This window comes from Patagioenas fasciata, chromosome 5 (assembly GCF_037038585.1).
Source record: "Patagioenas fasciata isolate bPatFas1 chromosome 5, bPatFas1.hap1, whole genome shotgun sequence".
Lineage (NCBI taxonomy): Eukaryota > Metazoa > Chordata > Aves > Columbiformes > Columbidae > Patagioenas > Patagioenas fasciata.
This window is the reverse complement of record NC_092524.1, coordinates 53,858,351-53,878,674: the sequence shown is the minus strand read 5'-3', so window position 1 is coordinate 53,878,674 and position 20,324 is coordinate 53,858,351. Positions and strand designations below refer to the sequence as shown.

At 40.8% G+C, this 20,324-nt stretch overlaps 1 protein-coding gene across 6 annotated transcripts in view; it reads left to right on the top strand.

Moving 5' to 3' along the window:
• Window positions 1-20,324, top strand: part of TC2N (tandem C2 domains, nuclear) — a 36,886-nt gene that overhangs the window by 5,882 nt on the left and 10,680 nt on the right. For 5 of the 6 annotated variants that reach the window (XM_071809566.1, XM_071809565.1, XM_065838557.2 and 2 more), the window contains 8 exons: window positions 9,903-9,972; window positions 11,052-11,178; window positions 11,878-12,111; window positions 15,300-15,464; window positions 16,942-17,033; window positions 17,667-17,742; window positions 18,764-18,864; window positions 19,726-19,842. In XM_071809566.1, the coding sequence (XP_071665667.1) occupies window positions 11,112-11,178; window positions 11,878-12,111; window positions 15,300-15,464; window positions 16,942-17,033; window positions 17,667-17,742; window positions 18,764-18,864; window positions 19,726-19,842 (852 nt within the window). In that variant the 5' untranslated portion in view covers window positions 9,903-9,972; window positions 11,052-11,111. The remainder of the gene's footprint in view (window positions 1-9,902; window positions 9,973-11,051; window positions 11,179-11,877; window positions 12,112-15,299; window positions 15,465-16,941; window positions 17,034-17,666; window positions 17,743-18,763; window positions 18,865-19,725; window positions 19,843-20,324) is intronic. The other variant, XM_065838558.2, reaches the window with a different exon arrangement.

Sequence of the window (20,324 nt, the reverse complement as noted above, 5' to 3'; positions counted from 1 at the left end):
GGCACCTGCGCCTTGGAGCCTGGGACCTGGACATTAACTTGGAGTGTGCTCCTCCAGCCTGGGCAGATGCCTGGCTCCCAGCCCAGCTCCGCTGGGCACCAGGCAAGGCCAAGGGCCCTGCAGCCCTGGCGGCTTCGGAAGAGCGTGCCTGGGGTACAGTAATGCACTCATGTAGCACCTCAGCTTCGTCTGGCGCACAGGGAGCTGGAAGGCTGCTTGGCCGTGGTGGGAGAGCTGGAAGGCTGCTCTGCTTTGTGGGGCAGCCTCACCAGCAGAGCCCTGGGAAGGTCCTTTGCACCTGCAGGAGTGCAGCCCCTCGCTCCCAGAGAGCCCTCATACCTCCTGGTCGAGGGGCCTGATGCGTGTCTGTCCTTCCCGCTTGTTGAACCTCCCCAGCGTTGGGTGGTGCATGTGGCCAGAATATGGCCCAGCCCTTGACTAGGGCTTGGAGGGGGCAGATAAAGTGGGGCTAAGGAAGGATTCTCTTTGCAAAATTCAGGCATCCAGTCTGCTGTGTGTGTACCTCTTCCGACGAGGAAAGTGCCTGCCATACTGCAGGGTTGAGGGTTAGTCAGAGGGAGGTTCAAAGGTAGATTGAGCTAGCGGCACTTCTGTGGTTAGCGGTGAACTGGTACAAAAATAAGTTGTGCTTCCTGTTTGAGAGGTTTTAAAGATGTTGTTCAGCACTGAGCTTCCAGGTGACAGAAAACCACTCTCAAGACCAGTTTAGTTTCACAATACAGGAAAATTCAAAACCTCTTAATTCTGGGTTGGGTTTTTTGTTTGTTTGGGTTTGGTGGTTTCTTTTTCTTTTTTTTTCTCCTATTTACTATTGCAAAATGAGCTTGACAGAGTTCCCAATCCAGAGGTTGACAGTTTCCCTTTCAGGTTCTGTGTCTGTTGAGCCACTGACCGAAGTAGCTAAAGATTCCTCCATGAAATCTAGATCAACCCCAGAGCATCTCCCTGAATTATCCTGGCTTGCATTCTGTTCAATGGTGTGTGTACATTCAAGATTTAGTCTCACCAATGTGTGAAATCATGGGGCAAAAATCTCCTGCAAAGAGTGTTGATTTAAACCCAACAGGATAAAAAAACCCCATACATTCATGGTGTAGGCATTATTCACTTTGCTTTAAGCAAATCCATCCTGAGAGAGGAAAAATGGAGTGATAAGCTCACGCTGCCAACTTCTGCTCTCAGGACCTCTGTCTTCTTGGAAGGGAGTAGAACCCCACTGCTGTGCCTCATAGTTGTAGCAGCATTTGGCCAATAATAATTGGGATGTCAGATGTTCCCATAAAATTGAGATGGGTCTGATTTCTGCTGTTTTCTCCCAATGTCTACACAAAATGATTTACAAATACCTCTTTTATGCAGTGCCTGCACAGCTGCCAACTGCTCCAGCCAGTACATCTCTTTGAAAGGCACTGCTGGGGCCATTAAAAGTGATTGGTTTGATTTAAAGCAAAAAAATAATAAATAGTTGCAACTTATAAAGATGGGATCTTCCTGGACTTTTAAAGTGTGTTTAGGCAGGTTCCTGAGCTCAGTGCACGTGCCCAGCTGAGCCAAGCTCCCAATCTGGATTGAGTTTTAATTAAGATCCATTCTCATTTCCTCCTTTTCTCAAGTCATTCATTTAATCTCTTTTCATATATGAGATGTACTGGAGTCACCCGTCTCCTTTCTTAATCTCAGCCATAGTCTTTTAGCTTTCATTAATACAGCTTGTATATTTCTTTCCTCTCACCACAGTGTTGTAATTGGTTATGAAGTGTGACAAGGAGGAGCAGAACTGCTGAACGGGGAATCCTCATCCTGTGGAAAATTCATAGTATAAAGATTTTTGTTTGCATCATGAAGCGGGCTAATAGCTATATGTAAAATAGCAAATAATTAATGTAAAATAACTAATAAAAACCTGTTTCGCCTAAAAGAAAGCAGCAGATGTTTGTGCGTATGTATATATAAAGACATAACCAAACCAAGATGATTCTACGATATTCTGTCTAGACTCTTGTAGGTCAACATGGTTTTAGTGGTAACGAAACTATATTTTTCCATGCAAAACTGTTTGGGTTTTCTTCTTTTTCATATGTACAGGAGAAGCTATTTTTCATTAGCTGTCTGGATATTTTATGTGTATCTGTGTGTTTTCTTGTGTGGCTCCATGGTCATGGCAGAGGCTGAGGAGTCCAGGATGCCATTCAATGTTCTCTCTTAGAGCTGCATTGAGTTGCTATCCAAGGCCCATCTTTTCAAAGCTAGACACTTTTAGCCATGTTAGGGAACTCCACTGCAGAGGCAAATGCTCTTGCCTAAAATACCTTTGTCTTGGCTGTCCTGTTGAAAAATGTATCCAGATGTTTCCAGTTCTCTTTGGTATCACGGCTATAGATGGACTGCTGACAGTTCTATTTTTGTGGCTTCCTGGCATTACTGCAGAAGGAGAAAAAAAATTCTATTAAAACCTGACACAGAATACATAAAGTCTTGCATTTTAAGTTAGATTATAAAGTAACTATCGGTGATCGTCATGATTTTTCCCTAATCTGCTTAAGTGGAGGGTTTATCTTATGCTGAGTTCTTTCCATGTTCTCATCAAAAGCCAAGTTCTCTTTACAGATATTTCAGCCGCTTAAGCTTTCTTTTCTTGTGTCCTCACTTCAACTCTTGCTTTGCTGTTTTCCATCTGAGTCCAAAATGATCTGCAGTCCAGGAGAATAGATTTATTCTTTTGTGTTTACTGCCCCAATACATACCATAATGTACATCCTTGTCCAAGTCAGTGAATTTATCTGGAGTTCACAGGAACAGTGTTGTCAGTTCAGTAACTGGATGAATTGGTTCCTTGCCTAATGCAGCATTAGGCAGAAACACTATCAACTTTTACAGCCCAGAGCATAGAGGATTCAGCCTATTAAAATCCCAAGTTTTAAGCTTTATCATGGGATAGATTTATAATGTTCCCTTCTTAATTCAAATATAAATCTTGCATGAGAAAAATTGGCTCAGACTTACGAAAATTGTTCTTTTGGCCCTTGTAGATGATATTATTCATCTTCTGCACACTGAGGCAGGCTTGGATGAAGTCTGCCTTTAAGGGCTGCAGGTGCAAGGCTGTAATGCTAAGCCAGAGTCAGGGTGTCCCTGGGGGCCGTGTCAGAAGGACGACTTTGGATCGTGTACTTGTGCCAGGGCTTGTTCCCCTTCTCCAAGGGGTGCCTGGAAAGCAAAGGCAGTTGTTCCTGTAGCGTGATAGCCCAAGCACACACACCTGCTCAGCTTTATTTTTCTTCAGGGAAGTAGGCAAGAGCAATTAGTTCTTCTTGGTGACGTACTCTGTTTGGTGGTCTGCGCCTGGGCTGCCTGTGCAGATGTGCTGAAGGCCGTTTGGCCTCTTCCAGCCTGGAGCCCTGGGAGAAGCAGCTGCTGAGCTGAAGGAGACCACAGCTAGATTGCACAAGTGCTCCTTCTGTCGGGTTCAGCTCAGGGCCTGCAGAAAGGGAGAAATACATTACATCATCTTTGTCTGGGCAGAGGAGCTGGAGGGAGGAAAGAAAGTTGCGGTGGGTCATGGCATGGCCTTGCACAACTGCACATCGGAAGATGTGACTGTTCCAGGGAAAGCTGCTGCCCTGGTTTGGTTAGGCCTAGACCTCCTCAGCAGGAGACCATAGAAAGCAGCTCATGGGATCACAGTGAGCTCTACTTTTACCACCCTGCCAACAGCTCAGCTAAGAATTGAGTTCTGAGGTGGTTTTCTTTGCCTCAGGAGCCTGCTAAAGCTGAAAACATAATAGTTTTGTACAATTGTCACATCTTGACTGATAGCAGCATAGTACTGGGCACTCCCACTGATTACATGAGTTTTAAACTTTATGTGCATCTGTTATCTCTAGGAGAGCCCAGCAAACCACCTCTTACCTGAATGCTGGGGCAGTCACCAGAGGACCTGTGGAGATGCTCTCTGCAGGTTCCCATCCTCCTCCTCCACTTGCTCAGAATACAGTCAGAAGGATGCAGAGGCGATGGTGGACCAGTACCAGTCTTGGATCTCAGTACAATGCTGCGGGAATGAGAGCAATGTTATCCTTACAAGGATTATTTTATGAAATATATTCTCACCTTAGATGATTCTGTGACATTGTTCAAGTCTGAGGTACATAGTTCAGTTGTGGTACCAGCCTGAATGAAACTGGTCAGAGAGGGAGGGAGGGATAATGTTTTGACAAGAACTATACAAATCAGACCTGAATGGTGTAAAACCTACAGGTTTAAATTTGTCTACATGGCTTGCTTTGGTCTCATTAGCTTACTGAAGAGAAATATAAAAGAAGGTTAGATCCTAATCTTTTGAGATCTGAATGAAGAAAAGAGATACTATAATACTGGTAATTAACAATCTTAGTAGAGCAAAGGCATAAAAACTGGGGGGAAAAAAAATGGAAATAGTTAAAATATTAACAGTGAAGACATCTAGCTATTGGAATAGTTTTCTGAAATAAAACTCAAGTGTCTTGCTGCTTAAGCTGCTCAATGTAGTGCAGGAGTAACAGGTTGAAATCCAGTGGTGTCAGTAACTGAGGAGGGTGCATAATGGACCTTCTGGTCTTCAAAATCAAGATTCTGTTTTAGCAAACCATAAGTGAATGAGAGGATTTTGCAGGACAGTACTGTGCTGGTTCAGACTGATGGTCCAGTCCATTCATTTTCCTGTTTCTGGGATCAGTGAGGGGAAGCCATGAACTCCCCCGAGGGGCTGTTTTGCCATTGTGTACCAGCACGGGAAGGTGCTCCCTGTGCCCAGGCAGTTGGTGGTTTGGTTGCATCATGGACCATGACGCTTCTCCCAGCAACTTTTTACCGTCTGTTTCTGTTACCAGATTTAGTTGTGTAACTTCTTAACACCACTAGGCTCACAGGAGGGCTGTGCAACATCATAAAATCCCCATCACCTAAGTTAGGTTAATTATGCATAGTTTGGGGTTTTTTTTTTCAGTTTTAGATTTTTTTTTTTTTTTTTAGATGTTTTGTTTTTATTTGCTGTGCTGAGCTTTGCATCTCTTTGTCATGTTTCTGTTGAACTGTTTGTAAGCTGTCTGTCTCACAAGACTGTTTGTCTCACAAGATTGTCTTTTGGTTACGTCCTTCAAAAGCCTTCTCATAACTTCTCTTTTTCTGTCGTGTTATTCCTGCATCCCCTTTGTGACCTGCTGCTTTCAGCATGAAGTCCCTTCCTCTTTCCAGGCACAACAGAAAGGAAAGCCTCACATTTTCTTCATTTCCTTGGAAGGCAGAAGAACTGGAATAATTCCAGTGTGCAGATTCTCAGACCTCTCATGCTTTTCCCCGAGTTGTGGTTACAAGCAGAGAAGAAAGGTGCATGCACGCACACACCCACTAGTTACTGCAGATATCGCTGTTGTGGGGTTCTCCTGAAACAGGCATAGATAGGAGCCTTTTATCATGCACCTGGTAGGTGTGTATTGGCATGACTTTTTTTTTCCCCCCCTCTCTTTCTCCAGACACCTACCTAGCCTAGACTTACAATGAATAGGAACAAAAGCTGGTGTCCTGTGTTTTCATGTGCTCAGACCCACCTGAAGTTCCTCTCTCTCGTGTGCGTATGATACAAATCAGACCCATCTACAATCCAAAAAAAACCGCAGGGCTCTTTTTTAAACTGTGGACTTCATGTCTTTGGGACGTGTATGCCCGTGCGTGGCACTCTGTGTGTAGGTGGGTAGGTGTGGTGTCTTGCTGCTACAGTAGCAAAGTACTTGAAGGCAAATTTCTTAAAACCATTGAGGCTGTTTGACCAGTTTAGAGATGCAGTGGTCACAAGCCACCCCCCTTCAGATGCAGAGCTGTACTTAGACCAGTGCACAGCTCCCGGGTGTTCTCCCCCAGAAACAAAACTACAAAAGAGCTGGCTGTGGAAGTTACACCTTTTGCAGCATCTGCACCGTCAACAGAGAATCCATCTGACCTGCAGCAGAATCAGCTTTTGCCATGCTGTGTTGTTAATCATCTGGACGCCTGTGGTGGTGGTGCTGTGCTCTTTGCAGGATTTCTGTGACTGGGAGTGATTGCATGTCCTGGCTCTGGAAGGCAGAAAGGCGCCGAGGCAGCACAGACACGGTGTTTGGCTGAGGTGTGAACCGGCAAGCTTCAGCTGGCTTTCTCCTCACGTGTTGCCAAATGTGGTGGCTCCACTGGGAGCTGTAGATGCTTATGTCATTTGAGGATCTGTCCCAAATGCTTAATAACAACTGATCATCCCTGTTTCTGGATATTTTCTTTTACACCTCCAGCTTTGTGAGTACTTAACTGCTACTAGAAATTTTGCCGTGAATGTGTTTCTGGAGTACGGATCTGAGAATGCATGTTATACGTTCATGGCTGGCAATAAATCTCATAACATTCAAAACCTCTGGTTTAGCCAGCTTTCCCAGTTCGAGATCAGCTATTTCACCTCTGAGTCTATCGCATCGTTTTACATGTGTTACCTGATCAACTCCTATGGAGCAGCGCTCTGACTAAATGCAGTAAAATACATCGGCAGCCTACACACTGGTTGCAAAATACACCCTTTCATCAAAAGGCAGCAAAGACCTGACATTTATTTTCAGACTGCTTTCAGCTTTTAATATTTAATATTGTGATCATCCCTTTTCTATCACATACTTTTTATTTAATGAGCTGTTGAAAATATTTACTTCCTTCTCCAAACATCTCTGTCTTGTAATCATTCTGGAGGCATCTGGAACTGAAGTCTTTTGATACTCTGTTTATCTGATTTTAGCTCATTCAAAATTTCTATCACAGAAATCTGGAAATCATTAAGATAATTTATGTTCTCCCTCTCAACCCATTAAAATAGTAGTGATTGTAATTCTCTAGGCTCTGTGTATGTGTGTGGTAGGTTTTTAAACTTTATTGTTTCCAGGATGTTCTAATAACCTTGGCTTTCCTTCTGCTTTAGTGTAGAAGGACTATTGCTGTTATCTTACTTTGGCTTGATACTGGGAAGAGAGAAATTAAAAAACATACTGAATTCCATGGAAAACACCTAAAAAGAGAATTTGAGACAGAGTTACAAGATCTGGATTCAGTTCTTTCTTCTGCTGCAAGTGATTTGATTTCTCTATCTCAGCTTTCTGCCTGAAAACCAGGGATAATTCCCCTCTTCCTCCTGTTCTTTTCTCAGTCTAATATCTCCAAAACAGGGGATGTCTGACATATGCATATTGCCTAACAAAAACTGACTCCAGGACTTAGAGAAAGGGTCAAAAAGTCCTGACATTTTGTTAGAATGGATGGAATTGATGATAAATCAGTACTACTTTGGAATTTGGTGGTATACCTAACAGATGTCTCTACACTTCACGTTCATTTGGTAATTTATTCCCACAAAAATGCATGTCAGTACAACCTTTTTACAACTATTAAATTTCATACTGAGGATTTTGGGGCAGCTGAAACCAGCAAAAAGTTATGGCATGTGGGAGAAGTTTAACCTTTGACAGCAATGTCAGCTTCTGTCAAGATCATGAAATACTTGTTTAATCCTCTACAAGATTTTAATTCATTTTCAGTTAATAAAATATGCAACAGAACCTGCTAAATTTCTCTCTTTCCCACATGGTTAAGACAAAACTTTCGCATGCAGTGAAAGTTGGATAAATAACTGTAGGCAACTTGGGAAATACAGATACGAGAAAATAAATTAACTGGGAGTCAAGCCATCTAATTTACTGCCAGGATTGCTCTTCTGAACTAAAACAGAAAACAAATATGTTTATCTGTGTAGCTTAATTACATTAATCAAAACCTTAAAAAGTAGTTGAGACCATCCATACTGTGAGTTCATGAACAAAGCAAAGTGCTCTAAGGAGAATGAGGGAATGCTGTGTCTAGATGCTCCGTCCCTCAGCAAATGCTGTCATTGTTTCTAATTTGGCTATGGTGTAAGTCTAAGAACACAAGCACAGATTTTGTCACTGAAACCATTACATTTTTAAGCTTAAAAAAATATACATAAGCTGTGTCCCAGTCTCTTAGCCTTTGAACTTTCTTTTCAAAATACTGTATTTAAGCTCAAACTACATTGGAAAATCTAAGCTATGTGTCTATATACTTTGGTATTGGCTAGTGATACTGCCTTGCCTACAAAACAGTAATCTGTAAATTGTGTACTCTCTTCTATACAATGGGCAGTGATGAATTGCTTTATATTCTTCTTCAGATAAGGAAAAAAAATGCACATTGAAAAATGTGGAAAAAAGGATAATGGTCAGTGACCATCACAGGTTACTTGGTCTCACCATGAAAAACATGGTCTTTTTTTAATTATAGAAGTACAAAAGATGTAGAATTGCATTTTTACTGTTACAGCCTCACTACCTCTATGTAGCCCTTTCTTTCTAGGTAAGGCACTCAGCCCTACAATGGAAAGGCAGCTTCTTGTGACAGACAATTTGCATTTGTTCACTTGCTCACCGTAATGGTTCCAGCTAACCAGTTCTGGGCAAAGAAATTGCTACCATGAACTGAATTTTCTCTGATGCAGAAAAGCTAATTTTTCCACTCTATGTAGCTGGAAAGCAGGGCAGTTACTAACATTTTGGTTTCTTCTCCAGCAGTAGCGAATAGATTCAATCTGGATGTTTTGAGATAAAAGATGTTTTGCCTGCACAAACTGCTGCTGAGGCTTAGATACCATTGTTGCAAAGCTTAGAGCAAATGAAGCAGCTGTTTCAGCCCAGTTTAAACACAGTGAACAAGAGTAAAGCATATTAACTCCAGCTGTGTACTGATAACAGCTGGGAAGGAAAATCACTGCAAGGGAACCTTAAAGTAAACTTTGAATTCTAGCAGGCTTAGCTATTGTGAGTGTCTCACTGAGGGAGGAGCAGTGGTGAAAAAATCTGATCCTTCGAAATGTGGAGAATTTAATGAGAAATTCCTGTGCCTCTTTTTGTGCTTCTGTAAAGATGCAGAGCAGGTTCTAGAGTCAGTGGTCTGGAGTCACCTCTAAAGTCTTTTTAATGCAGATCTTGCAGTGCGTTCACACTCCTGGGCCCTTTTGAGATCAGGGCAGTACTGAGGGATGGATTCTGTGTAGCGTAACAGTGTCCCTTTTAAAGCAAGATATTGCACCTCTGCCTTGTCTGGTTAGAAACTACCCTATAATCTCTTCCACAGCATTCTGTTTTCCAGAGTAACGTGTGCCAGTATTCAGGCTACTTCTGAGGGGTCACTTGCGCTTTGTTCATTTTGGTCTATTGAACGCAAAGTGCAGTATAAAACTAGAGGAAAGAATGACTGTCACTTAGTGGTTAAACCAGTGAAAATTATTCAAAGAAATTGTATTAAACCACATACTCCCTTAGGTCCTTGTTGCAATAGAATAATGGCTTACTTAGGTTTAGGACTAATGGAAATATATTTTAAAAATTTCCTTCTTATCAGTACTATGTGATAGCTCATGGTAAAGAATAATTCTGGAACGGTTATGTACTTGTAATAGTAAACCTTCATTATATTTCACAGTTGTGTTTTAAAGATAGCAAGTTAGTTCAAGGCTTGCTCTTGAAGACGTGTGCTGTTGGTGGCTTTGCCAAAGCCAGCAGATAAAGCAGAGGCAGCAGCTCCCTGGAGCAGGTCAGTCAGTGAGTGTTGTCTTTGGGCAGTATTTGCAAATTGACGCATCTCTTGGTAACTGTCATTTGCACCCTACCTGGGGAAATAACTGATGTTATGACAAGAAAGCACATGATTTCTAAGTTAGATGAAGTGTCTGTAGGTTAATATCTTCACTTGGCATCATCAGAGTTTTGGGGGGGCTTTTAAAAGATTTTTTTTTAATATATTAATGTTATTTCTGTTAACAGGATTCAAGTGGTTGCCTAGCTGTCTTTGAATACACACGCACAAAGAATGACGGCACTGTTCAAGCTGCAGGTGGGAACAGCTTCTGTGCTGTAGCAGAAAAGCTTTCAGCAATTCCTTGCCATTGAAATAACTGAGCAAACGTGTCCATTTTTGCATAATTGTCATCTTCTCTCTGTGCTTTCCCCTTTCTCTTCTTGTCTTTCCCATCTTTTCAGCTTATGTTCATACGTTCTGTTTGGTGTCCTCTAAACTCGATGGAGTTGGAATCATGTCTTGGATATGTTCTGTGAAGAACCTTATGTACTTTAGGTGCATGTAAAAGAACTAGACTTAGACAACTAAAGTTTTGGACAGGAGGCAATGCAGCTGTCTGTGTCCCTCTGAACAAAAGAGCATAAGGATATGAATAAAGACATTTGAATGAGGCCAGTTAGTATTGTCATAAAGTTCTTTTAATGTTAACCAGCTGTTATAGATTTGTTCTCATTCTTCAGTAGATTACATGCCTCTTACTTTGCTGGAAGTCAGCACTCTCTATTTCTGTACGCATAGCAGACAATTGTTTAATGAAACAGGTCTTCAGTTTCATGTGTATACAATTATGAGAAAGCAGTAGTTCCTCAAAGAAGGCAATTTTGGCATCATTCATAAAGAGTGTTTTCAGATCTAAAGTATGGAGTATGTTGAGTGAAAAATGTAAACGGGTATGGTTGTATGTGAAAATAGTACATGAGTGAAAGAGGATAGGAGAAACTTGAACAAGGGAAATGGAATAAAAGCCACATCTTGCAAGTGACTTGACAAGACCACATCAAAAGAGCTGTAAAGCTGAGTAAACTGCAAAGCCCAGTGGCACACACAGATATGAGGAGAATTTTAGTGTTCCTGAAGGACAGCGACCTGTCTGAGTGGGTCACTGAAAGTACCTGGATGCTGCACATTAAAGTTATTTTCTCTTTCCCTAAATAAACGATTATTTATCTCAGTGAGATAAATCTGATGGCTCTGATCCTTTTAAGGCTGAGAGGACTTTCTCATTGACCCTGGGACTGTGTCCAATAAGCAGTCACCTATTAGATAACTGAAATCAAAATGCAGTATTATCAGTTATTCTCATCTAATACAGTTTGGTTTATTGTGTTTTTCAGGTTTCATAGCTACACTGGATCTTTGATTGTGGTCTGCTCTAAATTGCAGCACTGAAAACAATGGCAACAGAATGTATAAAAAGCTGCTGTAAATGGTGTTTCTGCATGGAAAATGAGAAAAATGATCGTGAGTTCCGACATAATGACATTGACTAAGGATTTTTTGCTGTTTTGGCTTCATTAATTATGAGATTTCCCATTAATAAAATTACTATCAGCCCTGATAAGCGTCAGTTCTTTTAAAACATGTAAAATTCTTTTCATACGTCCAATTGGAGATTGAACATGTGCTAGTGTAATGGATCGGAATTGGAACTGAAAAAATAACGCTTGTCTGAAGTCTGCACTTTTGCAGCTTGGAATGCCATCCAAAAAGTCAAATTTTTACCAAGGTTGTGTAAAGGTCTCGTATCTTTAAAACTCTAGGAGTGAAGGCTTTTTAAAAAACAAAAAAAACACAAAAAAACCACAACAACAAAAACCACAACTCCCTGTGGATTTGCTGTTAGGATTTTCTTTGCTGTCTTAGTTGTTTAAAGAACTCTTCTATGGTACAAGTGTACCTCTTGTAAAAATTCACTTAAGAGCAAGGTAGCTATAAATATAAAAGCTTGGGCAACAAAGAGTTTGTATCAGTCGTACAGGTGTAGTGAGGATGAATCTCTTTTCCAGGCGCTAGCCCCAAATGCTGGTAAAACTGAATACTAGGAGCCATGAAGTAAGGTATGAAGCACAGATCCTATTAAATGAAAGAGATCTGTTCATAGTATTGTTCAAAACTTAATGCACATGTGGACTGTCTGTTTTTCTCCTTCTTTATTTTTAGCAGTTTCCATGGTGCAGGAATCTGAAGCAGTAGCTGCAAGCAAGCCAACTATTGTAGAGAAGCCTCCATTGTCTTCTGTGTCGGTGAAGCGTCAAGTTGGCTGTTCAGAAGATTATCTGCTTTCTAAACTGCCCCTGGATGGTCAGGAGGTACCATTTGTGGTCCCTCCATTCAAATTGGCTTATGTACAACCGAAGAACTTTCCCAGTATCTCACATGCTGGAGGGATTCAAGGTAAAATATAAACCACATTGCTGAAGCAGTTGTTTCACTTCTGCTATTCCTTGAAAGTTGTCAAGTATTCCTATGGAAAACATATGTTTGCCGCACTTTTCTAGAAGCCTGATCTTGTTTATTTTCTCTATGGACATCCAGAGAGGTTTTGGGAAGGATTTCATCCCACCATGAATCTCTGTGATGTTGCATGAATAAAACTAAAAGGGAGGATTGTTCACCAGTGTTCATACCCAGAGTAATGGAAGACAAAGGAAACGGAAGCCATAGTTAAGAATTTATTGGAAAACCTAACACATCCCCAGCATCCAGATAACTCAAGAAAGTGGCTGTTGTAGCTTTCATGTTTAGTGTACTGATATGTTTTAACAGACTAACACATCTTCCTTTTCAAATTTCACCAGGAGGCAGCATGTGCTACTCTATGGTGGAATTTTTTCCCTACTATTTCCTGCTCTTTTTCCTGCTCTTTGGGAGCCCAGGGGCTGCAGATCTCAGTGGTGTAAGGTTGTGCACGATTCTGTGATTCTTTGCTTCACAACAATCTTGTCCTTCAACTTCTGCCAGTTAGTCCCATGCTCGGACTGACAAAATGATGCACAGGCAATTTAGGCACATTGGCATTTTAAAAGGACAGGAGCCTGACTTGGTAACATGAGTTATGGGGCATATGCTACCGCGTGGCTCTTGGTCCTGCCAGGAGATGTGTAGAGTCAGGTGAAGGAAGATTTTGGCATGGGGCAAACCTGAAGAGTTGTTTTCTCTACAGTTGCTTTGCCTTGAGCACGTGATAAGTGGGTAATATGCTTTTAGTCTCATGTGACCATATTTCCTTTCTGAGGGTAGAAACCTTAACTGAAAAAAGTCAACCACAGGTTGCATAATAACTAATGCAGTACTACTTAACCTTTTTGTGTTTGTGTGGTTTTATCCCCACCCTTCCCTCTTCACCCCAGATCCTTGCTGTTGCTTCTTTTCTCCTCCTGCCTGCCTATTGCCAAACTTCCTCCTCACCCACCCCAGAGCCAAGCTAATCAGCCTAGCAGAGCGGTTTGGTACAGATTGGTCATTCTGTGTCTGATCTTTTTAGTGGGCTTTATTTATGATGTCTGCCTCACCAGACATGGACAGGCAACCTAATAGTTGGAGGTAGAACACATGAGGCCTTTCTTATCTCTTGAGTCTGATCTCTCTCAGCCTCCCCACTTCTCTGCTACTTCAGCAGCTAGTTCTTGTAATTCCGTACTTGAACAAGGTGTGGAAATGCCAGACATGTTTGTGGTAATCCCATTTCTCACTGGGTCTGGGCTCAGGCTCTGCCTTGCTTTGTCTTATTCTCAAGACACTGTACAGAGAAGAGCATCAACGACTCTGAGGCACAAATGTTCTTCAGGGAGAAGGAAGATGTGTCTAAATGCCTTTAGATAAATATTTTGTGTGATAATGCTGTTCCACAGTTCAGTGACTTATAAACCAGTGACTTGTCTTCATTGGGAATTCTGTTTCATCATCATTTCTGAAGGACCTTGTGAACAGACTGGCTATAAAGCCGGTAGATCTTCTGGCAGGATGACCTGAGTCATCATACTTGTCTCTCTTGAGCAAATATTTTAAATTCTTGAACAAATATTTGAAAAGTGGCTCTTATATTAAGTAGGCAACTTCCATTTCTCTTTACAAATATAAATACTTATTTTTTTAAAGTACAGCTTTTTAAGCCTTATTGAAGTTGTGTTTAGAAATGCAAAGTTTACTTTTTAGGAAGATTTAATAAATACAGGGAAATGTGCTGTCATTCCTTCTTCATATTAGCCAAAGCACCAGCATAATCAAAAAGTGTATTTAGAGTATTTGCTTCTTAGACTGTTGTCAAATACCTGTAGAAGTCGAAGTTCTGCATTCAGTTCCACTCCATTTTCTGTGCATGTCTGACCATTTTCCTTCAGTGAAACAGGACACGCTCACTGTTCGCTCTTGGCATCCCTTTTGAAAGCAATTAAGTTCTGGCAGCCTTTCCCTTCAGTACTCACTGCAGCATGTCTCATGCTCTCACAGAAGTAAGCTAGCAGGAAGGAGCGTGCTCCTGGTCTGGAACGCTGACTTTTCCATCATCTGCTGTGTAGCAATTCTTTATGGCCTCATTTCTAGCGTTCACCCTGATTTACGTCATGCTCAAGCCCATTATACTTGAATTCTTCCTTTATCATCTCTCATGTTCCACCTCACTGTTTTAGTTATTCTTTTTTACTTACTCTGCTAACACCTGGTGGAACAGATTTTACAGTGATAATAGTTTGCCTTACAGTGCAACACACTTAAGAAGTGAAGGCACTTTGTAGTGGGATAAAGAACATTTTAACAGCCAGGTTGAAATCCAGGGAGGTGAAGTGAAGAAAGCAAATATCGGAGCTTGGCAGAGTTCAAGTCACCCCATCTCCATTCTCTACTGTACTGTTATATATGTCTTATTTTTATTCCAGACAGACAAAACAGAGCACTACAGCAGTGTTCTTTACTGTTCTGCTGACCAAGACGTGCATGTTTTTTTCTGAAATGATTATAAATAAAGGAAAGAAAAATAGGGCAGCTGTGCTGTAATGGGCTGAGTAAAGGGCTGGGATTTAAGCATTCACAGATCTGTCTACTTGTGCCTCAGCCAACAATTCAAGTCATTTTGGACCAGTGACTTTACCACTGACAGACTTCCTATGGAAATTGGATGACAAGGATACTGCAGTCCCAAGTTATATTATGTTTCCATACAAGACCCTCCTGAAAGTCTGGGGCTCCTTTAGCAGAGTGGGAATGTCGTGGGGGTAGGTAGCCAAATAAGTCAGAGGTTTTCTGTACACATGGCCCTGCTTTTCCTGTTTATTTCTGCCTTGCTGCCTGTCTTTGAAGCCTTCTGTATTTTAACTAGTTAGGCATATATCGTGGAACTCCAAGACAGAGTATGCATAGCTTTTTATTGCCAATTTAATTCCAGTGTTTGCTAGCACACTGTGGAAATCTGACATAATGTGTATGTGTTTTTTTCTATTTTTTAATATATATATTTTTTTTCCTGAAGCAGATAATATTTAAATATTTTGTCCTTTGCCCTGAAGGCACTCTGCCTGCTTTATGAAGCCAGGCAGCATGTGTTATGTCTGGAACTCTTGCATTTGATGTTTACTTGTCCTCTACAGAATCTGCCAGAGCCTCATTCGGTGACCGGAAAGCAGAACTGCACGGCGTGTACCGATGGCCCTGCTATGACGTGTACAACCCGTTCTATTTGGAGCATCGGGTTTCGCCAGATCTGATTAGGCGCTGCCAAGCAAAATCAGATAATAGGAAATTATATGGATCAGGTGAGAAGGACCACACCCTTACTTTACTATCTTCCTCCCTTTCCCAAGGTTTATATGTAAGAGAAAAAAGCCAAGAGAAGTACACAGAAGGTGTGTTTGATTATAGCAGTTCTCAAACTGGTCTGTATGCTGCGGACACTTCTCAGTTGGTGAACTGATCTGTGAACCAGCTCTGCTTGATTTCCAGCTGTGCTGTTACTTTCTGTCTTTTGGGGCTTCACAAGGCTTGCATGCATCACATGAAGATACACAAACTGGAAAAGCAAGCTGGGGTGGCTCCGATCCAAAACAGGATGCAGTACGGGAGATTCCAGCTACCAGTAACAGGAGTGTTTGAGGGAGATGGAAAAAGGAAGTCAGGTGGTATTTTGAGTGGAGGAATGTTTGAGCAGTGTATATATGGAGAGAGGAACGGGCACTAAAAAGCATTCAGGAGCAGATGGGTGCAAAATGGACAGTGATGCTATATGCCAGCTTTTTTGTAGTTTGCTTTTGAAGGTGCAGAAATGTCCCCACTTTTCATTGCATAGGTGTGTTTAAGAACAGGGGAGGGCTGTGAGATAATAAAAGTTTAGATAGGAGGTGTTGTCTACCTAGATAAATTTTTTCTGTGCTGTTCGTTGGTATATTTATCCTGTAATGAATACTGTTAGAGTAAAGGAGGTGACTAAGTGTTGCCTGCTGTAAGTGACTGCTAAGGCAAACGCATTCAGGAAATGTATAGACTTGAAGAAAAGTATACACTTCTCTATCAAATTGGAAGCTGGCAACAGCCTGCATTTTTAAAGGTGTTTTATTTAGAATGGTATATTGTGCTTATTTTATAGCTGGGGGAAATGTCTCAGTCTATGTCCTGTTTTAAAAATAATTCTAAATCACTGTAGAGACTACATGAAAAGACTACTCCATATATTTTGTGTTAAGACAACAAAACACACATAAAATTTCAGCAGTCTTTAATGCATATGGTTTTGCTAAGTTTTGTGAACACCGGTGGTGGGAGCCAAATAGGCTTAATGAAACTGTCTCGAACATCTTCCCTTCAGTAAATCCTCTCTTTTTCCATTTTTGTTCAAGCTAAGTAAATGCTTCACTAGTTTTGTCTTAGTAAGCTTGAACACAAGAAAGGTCACTTAACTGTGTCTAGAGTACAGCTCTAAAATACCTTCTTCCTCAAGAGTTTTTTGACAGCTGTTTCAAAATGATCCTCTTTATGTGCATCTATGGACTAAGCAAAACTCTACACCTGTTTCGTTGCAGCAACTGCTATGATGGTTTTCATTTGTGTGGGCTTAGAACTAGAGAATGTGTTTATTTGGAAGCTATGATGTGAAATGTCCTTCCATAGATGTTATTTAGCTGGTTTTCAATTCTACTGTAGGTCTACTTAAAAAAAAAACCTTCTTAATTTTCTTAATTTTTTTTTTCTTTAGGAATGATGCTTACATTATTTGTGTTGTTCTCTTTGTCTTTTTAGTTAGTGATTTAAGACCTAGTGCTTTGCCTGGATCATTTGATGTGAGTCGTTCAATGTTTGACCTCAGAAGTCCACCTCATCGATTCATGAAGGTGAGTTCCCCTTGTAACTTCAGCTATACTGAAAACTCAGCTTACTTGGTGTATCTGTTCCTGTTGTGTTGTTTTTCAAAGTAAACACTGAAGGGCATTGTACTATGCACTTGAAGGACTAGAGGGACTAGAAGTTCAACATCTCGACCAGCTTCAAGAGGCTCTTTCCTGGTGTCTCCTCTGACTATTGCTGTTCTGACGCAGCGGGGCTGTTGAGAAACCTGAACAGGCTGTTAGGCAGGACAAGACAGACAAGAGGCTGTGGTTTGTCATCTTGTGATTTCTCCCGTCGGTTGAAAAGTAGAACACTAGAAGTTTCCATTGATGCAAAAAACACTGCTTTTTTTGCACACACACACCCCCTTTATTTTTCCTAATAATCATCTTTTACATGGAGATGAAGTTGCACATACATCAGGGAGCAAAAAATCTGTGCTGGCCATATGTATCCTGTATTAGCTCTTTGCGTCAAAGAGTAATTCCATGCTGCTGGATGAAGAGATTAGTAGGGAATGAGACAATGATTTGAAATTGCATGTTGTTTTGTTTTCATTATGTCTTGCCTGATGGTAGAATCTCTCTGACTTTTCGCATCTGTTGCTCTGAATGAAGTGTCTCTTTTTTTGCCCCCAGAGATACGATTCACTTTCCAGTGTACCTAGCAGTACCTCTTCCAGGAAGGATTCACAAGGCAGTAACAGGAGTCTGGGTAAAGTTCTGTTTGTTTACCCTGTAATGAAATACTTCCCTTTGCACTTGAAACATTAAGCTGTCTCTACTGTTGATGAGTTGGGGTTTTTTGAGATGAATCTGATCAGAAAGTCAGTTTGGAGATTACTTTGCAGTTTGAAATTAAGAATTTTGGAGTTGCACCTGAGACTGAGAGACTGAGCAAATGAGCCTTTAAGAATTTCTTGTGCTTTTGAAAAATGCATCCCTGCATTTACTACTCCACTGAACTAAGAAGTAGCAGGTGTTCTGTTAGGATAGAATGCAGCACCTTGTTCACAGCTCTAGTCCTTTTTCAGTATTTTTCTGTGGGAAGTGCCTGGAGTCCAATACCCATATTACACTGAGAATTAGGCAAGAATATTGCATGCAAACCTAGTATCCTTATTTATTAAAGAATGCTGAAGTAGAGATTCTGCAAAATAAGCTCTCAGAAATTAATCAAGTCCCCATGGAAGTCACCCTGCTGGAAGTCAGAATTTCACCTAGTCTCCTCAAATAGAAGATGGAAGAGTGATAACCAACTTCCAGTCATGACAGAGAAATGCTGGATATTAAATGGCTCTTGTGACTTGGAGAAAAGCATAACAGTAAAATGTTTACAAAACTGGAATTGAAGTCTGAGGAAGATGAAAAGCAGGCCAGTTTAGAAATTTAACAGTGAAGGTGATGAAGAGAAGTGATAGACTATAAATGTGTTCTGGGGGTCTCAGGCACATACTTTTCTTCTTTCTTAAAGTTGTTCGAGTACAACACAAGTTATTAAGTTCAGTAGAGGTAACTGAGGTAAACGTGTAGGCTTTTAGCTATGTGGAAGGTCAGGCTACAGGGCTTCACAGATATTTTGTCCTTAAAATGTCGGTGTTCAGATATTTCAAACTTATTTTAAGGCAAGTTTTCAAATATAGGCAGTCCACTTATTAATGAGTTCCCTTATTCTTGGAATGAACTTTTAAGATACTGCATTACTTCTAAAAACACTAATTGGCTTTCTTCCACAGATACTATTACATTATCAGGTGATGAACGGGACTTTGGAAGACTAAATGTGAAGCTGTGTTATGTTTCTTCTGTAGAACAGATTTGGATCACAGTTTTACATGTAAGTAAATATAAATAATTTTATTATAATTTACTTAAATGGCTATTTTACTGAGTGCTAATTCTCACTAAATTTGGCTCTCTGTTACTTTAAGGAGTACTTTTAGGAGAAAAAGAAAATTACTTTTAAGTATTAGTATAGACAAAGTTCAGTCAAATGTAATACTGGGCTTCGTTCGGAGTATGTTCCTTGCCTGTATTTTTTTTTCTGATGCAATCTCTGTTCTGCTGCAGTCCATAGTAAAAAGTAGTATATAACTCCTTATGGTACCATACATATGTTCCGATTGTGGAGTGAGGAACTATAGATAAGAAAGCTGAGCTGGTCATAGGTTGATCCTGCTCTAGAAGTTTTCCTGTGGAAGCTTGGAGGCAGCAAATCGGAGCAACTTTGGAGGCAGCATTTAACTGACTTCAAACCTAGCAGTTCCTTCAGGGCAGAACCATAATAGCACTGGAAAGACCTTTAGCTCCTTGTGGCTTTTTTGTTAGCTGATGTGATACTGTTATACTGGCTGTTCTATACACTTTCAAGAACCATGAATAATTTTTAGGCAATGGAACTCTGAGTAGTCAGAAACCTCATACTATGTTGAGTGTTAAATACTATATGTAAGGGATTTCATTATTTATCTGTTGTCAAATTGCCACATAGTGAAATCATTAAAATCTACAGAATAACTTTTTAACCTGTGGTTGTGACAATTAATTATTAAATTATCCAAAGTGTTACAATAATTACACTGGCTCTGATTTATATTCAATATTACAGGAATTATGCATAATTCTGGAACAGTGTAGAAGACTCTTGTTTCTAAGTTGTCTGAAGTTTTCTAAACTGACTGTGTTTTCCATGTTGCAGTGCAAGGACCTGAGCTGGCCTTCTAGCTGTGGGGAAAATCCTCGTGTCTGTGTCAAGGGGATTCTCACACTGCCCAAGCCAGTGCAATTCAAATCTTCTGCCAAGGAAGGGTGCAATGTAAGTAGAGGCAGGGAAAACACTGAGAAATCTTTTTCATCAAAAAATAAAGTGAAATGTAAATGGATTTTTAAAATTGACCAAACATGTACTCCTATGCCATATTTGCTGTGGTAGTTGTCTCGTTTGGGGTTACTGTATCTTTTTATTTTTTTCCAACTTCTCAAAATCCTATGAAAAGCCTTGTTCCGCTCCCTCCCCCTGTATCCTCTCTGGCATTGTACTGTTACTTCCTTTTCTCCCAAGCCTACAGGACAGATAATGCTCATGGGGGACTGAACCATGAGCTGCTGGCCTTAGCAACACAGTGCTGGGGGACTGGAGGAAGCCTGGGCATACCTGCAGGTGCACACTCACCCCAGGGAAGGCAGATGATGTTACTGCCTCGCACTAGAGCTGGAGACAAAGTTCATGCTACCTCTCTGCAGAAAGTAGCAAGAGTTATTCACATGAGACAAGGCTCCTGATAGTGGCAGTAAAGA